Source organism: Bison bison, unplaced genomic scaffold, assembly GCF_000754665.1.
Source record: "Bison bison bison isolate TAMUID 2011002044 unplaced genomic scaffold, Bison_UMD1.0 scf7180017864035, whole genome shotgun sequence".
NCBI classification, from domain to species: domain Eukaryota; kingdom Metazoa; phylum Chordata; class Mammalia; order Artiodactyla; family Bovidae; genus Bison; species Bison bison.
Genome location: NW_011494607.1, coordinates 18949810 through 18958523, shown reverse-complemented (window position 1 = coordinate 18958523; position 8714 = coordinate 18949810). Strand labels below are relative to the sequence as shown.

General features: G+C 41.6%; 1 protein-coding gene across 1 annotated transcript in view; it reads left to right on the top strand.

Annotated features, from left to right (window-relative positions):
• Nucleotide 1: 1 nt before the first annotated feature.
• Nucleotides 2-8714, top strand: part of FAXC (failed axon connections homolog (Drosophila)) — a gene marked incomplete at its 5' end in the record, with an annotated part of 70244 nt that continues 61531 nt past the window's right edge. The window contains 2 exons of the mRNA XM_010834761.1: nucleotides 2-183; nucleotides 5599-5734. Coding sequence (XP_010833063.1) covers nucleotides 2-183; nucleotides 5599-5734 — 318 coding nt within the window. The remainder of the gene's footprint in view (nucleotides 184-5598; nucleotides 5735-8714) is intronic.

Below are 8714 nucleotides of genomic sequence, written 5' to 3'. Positions count from 1 at the left end.
GTGGGCCGGGTCCGAGGAGCCCTTCTCCTTTTATGGGGACATCATCGCTTTCCCTTTGCAGGATTACGGTGGGATCATGGCAGGGCTGGGCTCCGATCCCTGGTGGAAGAAAACCCTTTACTTGACCGGGGGAGCTTTGCTGGCCGCAGCTGCGTATCTGCTCCACGAACTCCTGGTCATTAGGTGAGCCGGAGAGAGGGCCCCGCGCAGGGGCGCAGAGAGGGGCACCTGGCTAGGGCCGGGCCGGAGTGAGGGGGGACCCATGCCGGCCCCTTGGTCACGCTGCCCAAATGCCCGAGTCCTGTCCTTCTGTTTCGCCAGAAGACAGTCCGTGGTCACCCGGCCATGAGGGGCAGTTTCGAGTTGACAGGAGAATTAAACTGGTACCGGGAGGGGAAAACACTTGAATCCCTATCGTTTGGTGCTAAAGCAAAAATTCTCTGGGTTGTTATGGAGCATACTAGTATGTTATGAAGATCATAAGTGCAGTGTGTTTGCGACAATAGAAGTAGGCCCTGTAGAAATACTAAGTTACATTTTTATGAAACGCCCTGTTTGTTTATAGATGATCATGCTGGAATATTAACCACTCCTTAAAGGTTAGTTTTTCATTGTCCCTCCCCAAGTGTCACCATCATCAAAAGGCTGAAATTGCACAAGCTCCAGAGAGCTCTGGGTCCCTGTGAGGGATGCACAGCGGAGTGTGCGAGTTTGATGCAGCCTTAGCCCGGTTATCTGCTAACCTGGTATTTAAAGCTAAGCACCATCTTCAGGTTTAAATGCCATTGTTGTGCGAACAGTAGGGGATCTGAGGACTGAACGAGCACATGGGCGTGCACAGGAGTTGCCCAGTGCCGGAAACACTTGGATCTGCTGCCTGCCGCAGAATGTTTACAGGATTGACACGGAAATATCAGAAAATGGAGGCCCCGGCTGTTGGTACATTCAGCCGGACGCCAGATCTTTGAATAGAATAATACCGTAGGCTCCTGGGACTAGTGGTTTGGCTAATTGGTACAATTTATGGTTAAAATTTCCATGCGTTTTAGACCTCTGTCTCTAGGAGAGGACCAGGAAGAGCAGTTTTCAGTATCTCAAAATGTCCCTCTTGGCCAGTATTTTCTAAAGAGTGAGAAAATGTGTCTGCATGCCTTTTTCCCATGGGGAATCCTACACAATAGATTTATAAACAAAGACAGTGATAGGTGACCTTTAAGGGGCCTGCAGGGATTCCAGGAGGACATTGTGACAGCCTAACAGGTATTTGGAAAATTTCTAGTCTCGGAGAGAGGAAATTATTTAGGTCTGGGGAAGTGTATTGGCTTGCATATTTAGCCATAATTGAGAAGTTTTACTTTAAGCTTATCATTGAATTCTCTGACTTAGCACAGTGTCTTGAATATCGTTGAACCAAATTTTAAAAAAATTACATGAATCGTTTCCCTAGATTATTTTATATATTTGCCAGTTTTAGGACTCAATTTCAAGTTAGGTTTCAAGCTATATGAAAAACGAAAACATCTGTGCAAGTAACTGTCACCCACTTGTTCTGAAATTAGATACCTGTCCAAAGCCTTTTGAGGATCCTGAACCATGTGGCCTCTCACCAGTCTTCCACTCTGAGGATGGAGTGAGGCACAGCTTCAGGGGACTGAGTCTAAAACTTGCTTAAATGACCTTGCAGAAATGGGGAGGCGGGTAGGAGAACTCAGAGTTGACCCTGGGAGCAGGCCATACCGTGGTAGGTGTGGTCGCAACTCTCAAGAGCCCTCTGCCCACTTGGATACTTATTTGAGAAAGTATTTTTGGTCTTTGGTTTATTCACTTTTGTTTCTTGACAAAAGTTTATATTGAGTAGGGAAGCCCTGTTGTAATGCAAATAATAAATAATTGCCCATTTTTGAGCCCTTAGTAGCAGGCTCTGCTTAGAAGTGCTTTACCTTCCTGATTGTGTTTCGCCTCCTCCTCTGCCACTACCATTGACTGCTTGATCTCCACTTCGTAAATGAGGACATTCCAGCTGAGGGAGGTTAAGCGATTTGTCCGAGAGCACGCAGTAAGAGTAGTGGGATCCAGGTTCAAATCTGAGAATGTGTGTCTCCAGCGCCCACACTGTTACCACTTTCTCCTAACAAGCACTGATTTGGGAGTAAGTTTTGATGGTAGAAAGAAAGGAGAATTGGGGCAGTTCCCAGGGAAGACAAGCCTGTGGCAGCGACCTGAGTTTTTGACAACTGCTAAGGGCACGGAAGGGATAGGGAAAGAAGACCCAGGAAAGTGGGGCACTGAGATTCGGAGGTTACAGGATAGAGACCGTACCTTGATGGGAAATCCGAGTTTCAGTTGTCAGTGTAGTTTAGGCAAAAACTCAGAACAGTCTGAAATACATGGGATGGAAAACCCATCTTGCAATGGCTACACTGTCTGAGTTTATTGGCAATCATAGTCTTCACCGCTGCACTTGGATTTCCTGCTGTGTTGACTTAACCATAATCTATGGGTACATCTCCAGAGTGGATAGTAAAGTTGACAGGTGAGAATTATTTAGGATGTTTACTTAATGAGTACCGTATAATAACTAAAGCAGGTACTTTGGATTTTTCTCGTATTTTTCCCATCATGGTATTTTTAAAGAAATACAGTCCCAGTCCTTTACTTTATTCTCTCCTAGTGGAAAGAGACTTGCAGCTCTCCTGAATTCAGTCCAGCGTTTGGAAATGTGTTGTTTGTAAATTGTATGGTACCGAAATGACTTGTTACCCACACAGCTTGTCTGCACTAGGCACAGGGGCTCAGCCTGCCCTAGAAAACTTAGAGAATCAGAGCAGCCCATGGGTCATGTGATGTCTGTAAACTAACAGCCCATCGACAGTACACAGAGGCATGGTCATCTGTGATACCCTTCACCATGGGAGTAGGGCTAGTCTTGCTGCTCGACAAGTGTTCTCTTGTACAGTCCTTATCATAAGGCCACTTTATGTCTAGAGTACCTGCTCCTTTGATCCCATGTTAGAGAGTTTCCTGATGTTGAGGGAGGGCTCTGGAGCCAGACTGGGTTCAAATTCATTCTGCCTTAAACCAACCATGTAACCTTGGACCCAAGAGTAAACTTGGTTACCAAGTGTGAAATGGAAATAATCTGTGAAGTAGGAATAATAATACTAGCCTTCCTCACAGAGGTGATTACATAAGTTAACATGTGACATGATTAGCAGAATCAGTTAACTGTCAAATCTACAGAGTCTGGCCTTATAGTGAGCATTGGCTAAAAGTTGGCCATCATTAGTTATTATAGGCTTTCATCAGAAAGTTCCAGGCTTGAGTGGTCTGAGTCAAACTGGCTACTTTAATAAAATTAACTGGGAAATTGCCCATTTTGGTGTAGTCGAACTGCTTGTGAGTTTGGGAACTAGAGTTATTAACAATTTGATCTTAAATTGATACTCCTTGGGCAAATTACTTAACCTCTCTGAACTTCAGTTTCCTTGTCTACTATAAAATATAAGTATGGTATAATATACTAAATTTAGGGACTTCCCTGGTGGTCCAGTGGTTAGGGCTCTGTGCTTCCAATGAAGGGGGCTTGGGTTCAGACCTTGGTCAGGGAACTAAAATCCCACATGCTGTGTGGTGTGGCCAAAATAAATTTTTTCTAAGTACTAAATTTAAGCTATAATGATATTCACTCTATGGTGTTACTGTCAGAATGAAATAATATATATAATGTACACAAAGTCATTGGCATATGCTAGTCGCATCCATTTTTATTATGATAGGGCCCAAATTAACCATCAGAATTAGGTTGTTCTGGCCAATGGGCAGGGAATTTTATGCTTATCTTTTCTTCTTTCAGTTCTTTAATTTTTGCCTGGCTGAATTTATATGAACTTACTCTGATTTGAATTACTTGACTGGACAAGATCAGTTAATTGTCAAATCTACAGTTTGCATTTTCTACAAACATAGTCTAAATGGCTTCTTAACTTTAATATCTGACCTCCCAAACATCTCATCTAAATGAAAAAGTTTGTTTTATAGCAAGTATTGTCAAGAGGCAGCAAATATTTTTATTCTTTTGACTAGTATTTTCAAAATGAGTTGTTTTTAACTCTTTAAGCAGGAATGACACTCACATGCTAAACTTCTCCAAGACAGTTTGTTTTTCTGGAGATTCTGCAGGAAATGGGCATCCTTGTGAAGCTGATACGAAGAGCCTGCCCTTACTTGCTTGGGGAGAAGGATGTGTGGGATTAAACTGGGAACAGTGTGAGAGAACCCGAGGCTCAGGGAATGCCAAGGAGGAAGAGTGAGGTTTATCTGACTCAGAAATGGTTGGGTAGAGTGAAAGATGGAGGTTGCAAAAGTTTCCGAATATGGTGTATGAGTGGCGCTGTGTGGAATGAGATTTTGTTCCTTAAGGGGATAAGACCATATCTCTTTGAATGAGAATGAAGTCCACGGCTGGTACATAGTGTTTGGCAGCCACCAAAGGTTTACAGATACTGTCTTATTTAGTCCTCACGATGAAGGAGGCAGAATTGGTATGGTCCTCACTTTCCACCTGAGAGTGTAGACGAGGTCTCAGGTGACATAGCTAGTAGGAAGTAGGGATTGCACTTGACCCTACGTGTCCAGAAGTAGAGTCCAGCATTCCTTCTACTACATGGCGGCTGTTGAAAAGCTGTACCAAGAAAGTCCTCATCACCCAGAGAAGTAGCCAAAGGAAAAGATAGGTGTGTGGATGAGAAAGAAGAAAGGGAAAAGGTGGAGGTTCGGGGGTATATGCTGTGTGGTGAAAGTGTGGAGCCTTGAAGGGAGAGAGGAGGAGAGAGCACCCAGAGGGTAGGTTCCTGGGCACCACGGGTGAAAGGCCAGGGGAGGGCACTAATGGTTTGGAAGAGGGATCAGCAGAGTCGAGTCTCAGGTTCCCTGCAGACTTGAGTCATGGCAGAGCAGATCTGCACTGTTCCTCTGAGGTCCTGTGGGTGAAGAGACTGCTTCAAGGTACAGACTCATAGTCGAGAACGTAGGTTCTGACTACACGGTTTAATCCAGGGTCTGCCATTTACTAGCAATGGGACTTTGGGTAAGTTTATCGTCTGTGCCTCAGTTTCCTCATCTACAAAACATAGATAATAGTGGTACTGATCTCATAAGGTTATTGTGAAGATTAAATGAGATAATACCTGTGAAGCCCTTAGAACAATGCCTGATGCACAGTAAGCACAGAATACCTTTTTTTTTTAATCCATCCAGCTTGTCCCTGGCAGGTAGATGTAGCCAGGAGAAGAGGTGGACCTATCCCAGAAAGTATACCTCCCATAGGTTACAGGTGCTAGAGAGAGGGTGACATATAGTTACTCCCCTGAGCCCACGCTGTGAGCCTGTGCCGTCATGGTAACAGCAGACTTTGTGAGGTTCTCTTGTGTTTTGACCAAGCTTTCCCCCTCAAAGTGCTTCTGGGTGAGGTAAGGCCCTGTGACAAACAGATGTATTTATTCCTTGAGGAGCTGCAGCCTAGCAGGGACCTCTGAGGAACTAAGGGAATCACATGTATAACACATGGATTGTTCTTTTTTTCTGTTTTGGTTTTGACAGGAAACAGCAAGAGATTGACTCCAAAGATGCTATTATTTTGCATCAGTTTGCAAGACCTAACAATGGTGTCCCCAGTTTATCTCCTTTCTGTTTGAAAATGGAAACTTATTTAAGGATGGCTGACTTACCCTATCAGGTACTTGCGTACAAATATGTTTTATCCTCGTGGCAGCAGTATTGGCTGGCAAGGCAGGGTGGTGGGTGATGGGCGGAGGGGAAGTACTTACTCTCACAGTGGGGCAAGGGTTCGCTCTTGGTGCCAGAGGAAGTGGATATGAAGCAGCAGTGCCCAGTTCTTAGTAGATGCTCAGGAAACTTAGTTCCAGTCTTTTGATTTTTATATCCAGTTTAATGAGTGATCTCATTAAATCCAGAAGGGTCTGGATTTTTCATAGGTTTCAGGCAGGGACCATGTTATTTTTCTCCTGACAAAGAGTATTCTTTGGTTAATAGTGTGGATAGGCCTGCTGGGCGGCTGTAAATAAAGGTGGGCCTGACATGGTTCTTTCCTTTAGGTTTCTATTTATTGAAAAAATTGTATTTATCTCTCATGAATCTTGGGGGCAGAGGATCCAGCAGGCCACCAAGGAGATATTTGCAGATTTTGTGAGTTTTTCCCCTGGAACTTTTCGCATTCTCTTTGGGTGACTGTCAGCGAAACACTTGCTTATTTCAGCCTTAGAGAGGGAACGGAGGAATGAATGCATTGAAAATATACATGTTTTTCTGAGTAAGGCTGAAACTGTCTCACAGATTTGACAGGCTGTGTTTTCATTGTTGTTCGGTCATATTTTTTAAAATTCCCTTATGATTTTCTTTTTCACTTAATTTCTAGCCATAGGCATCAGAAAAAAACAAACTTCAATTTTGTTATTTTTTAATTTTATGGTCACAGCAGGTAGTCTTCGTGATATGAATTCCTTGGAATTAACTGACACTTTAGCTTAGTGTATGGCTACTTGTTACAAACGTTGAGAATAGAGACATTCTCTGAGAGCAGAGCTCTTTTTATATACTTGTTTGAGCATGTTTAGTATATCATTTAGAACCGTTATATCTGTTTATTTTTTGTCTGCCTCCTCTAGCAGTTTCTGGAAGGACTGAGTTAAAATATTCAAGTATATTTTTTGATTTGTCTCTTTCTTGTCATTCTGTCTATTCTGCCTTTAGGTAAGAGTATGTATATATTCAAGGTTATATTGTTTAGGGCCATATGATATGAAAGATTACATATTTTACTGTTTTATTTCTTTTTCTGGTATATAGCACCCATCTCTGTCCCTTATGAATTTTTTAACCTTGAGTTATGTATTGTCAGATATTCAGATTGAGTCTCCAGCTTATTTGCCTGGAATATCTTTCTTCATCCTCTTTCTCTATTTTTTTTTTTTTTGTATTTGTCTCTTGTAGGCAATGTATTAGTTATAACCAATTGGAGAGTCCTTAATTGGTGAGTTTAATCCATTTTTACTTGTAATGATTATTTTCTTAGGACATATTTCTAACATCTTTAATATTTTTTTCCTCCCTCTACTTTTTTTTTTCATTTTCTGCTGTCTAATAGGTAAAATTTTTTTTCTTGTCATTTAAAATAAATCTATTTTTGTTCTTATGGCAGTTGCTCTTAAGATTCAAATTCGTGTTTATTTATCCGTACTCACTTCTTATACATGTCAGAATCTGTGTTTGCCCTCTAATGATACAAGTCTGCTAGTAGGTTCATGTTAGTCTTGGGCTTCTTTCTTTTCAGGGCTCATTCCAGGTGTGTTGCTATTACCTCATGTTTTAAATCTGGAATTCTGGAAATCCTTTCTCTTTTTATAGTCCTTTTTTTGGCTAAGAAAACTTACCAAGTTATTTGACTAGCCTTATTCCCCATATGTCTTATCCTACAAGATTTATTTATGTTTTTCTATAAGTACTTCTTTGATGAATATTTTGAGTGAGCCTTTATGGGGCAGACCTTCAGTGGATTTGCATGCCCCAGAACGTCTTTATTATGCTGCACTTTTGATACATCTGTGTCCAAAGTTCTTTTCCTTTGGTGCTTTAAAAATATTACTCCATTGTCTTTTTGCATTGATGTTGCTGCTGGTAAGTCTGATGTTCATCCGGTTCTCTTTCTTTCTTTTTGGAAGTTTTTAGAACTTGCATTTATGCTCGACTCTTTTTTTTTTTTAATATCTATTTATTTGGCTGCACCATGTCTTAATTGTGGCAGACGAGACCTTTTAGTTGAGGCATGTCGGATCTAGTTCCCTGACCAGTGATCGAACCCCGGCCACCTGCATTGGGAACATGGAGTCTTAGCCACTGGACCACCAGGGAAATCCTTAATCTCAGCATTCTTAACTATCATCATTCTCTGGCTTGGTGTGGATTTTTATGTATTTTCTTTGGTCCTTTATATACGCTTTTCATCTGAAGTCTTTAATCTCTTTTTAATTCTGAGAAACTATCTATGTTCTTCACGTATTTCTTTTTGTTTTTTATTTGTTTGTTTCCCCTTCTTCTTTCCTGTTCCTGATTATCTTGGAATCTGGATCCTGGAATCTCTGCTTTTATTTTCTGTTTCTCTGAACCTATCCTTTATCCTTTATTCTTTTCCTCTTCCTCCTTGGAGAATTCATTTTTCCGAGCTTCCATTGCATCCCTCTATTCTCTTCTTGTAACCATCCTACTATTTATCTCATCCATTGTGTTCAACTTTGCGTTTTTCTTCTATTTCCCCTTGGTTTGTATTACAATCCCTTTCTTTATCCCTTGGAGGATATTTCTTATGCTCATTAATTAAATTAAATTAAATTGGTATTTCCCAATCATTCTGCCTTATGTTGTATATATTCAGTGTGCTGCCCTTCTCTTAGTTACTGTACCCCTTAGATGTCTAGTTAATTTGGTTTGAGATCTCCTCTTTCCAGGGATGTTAGCTTCCCTGCCCAGGACTTTGCACTGGGAAAGGTCTAAAGCTTAAGATGCAGGCTGTGTGCCTCTGAAGGAATATAAGTAAAGTAGGGAGGTGAGCCCCAGGCATCCCCACACCACTGAGATTCCTCCAGTTTGCTGCATTTCCTTCAGATGATCAAGGTTCAACATTAAGCTCTTACAAAGTAGTA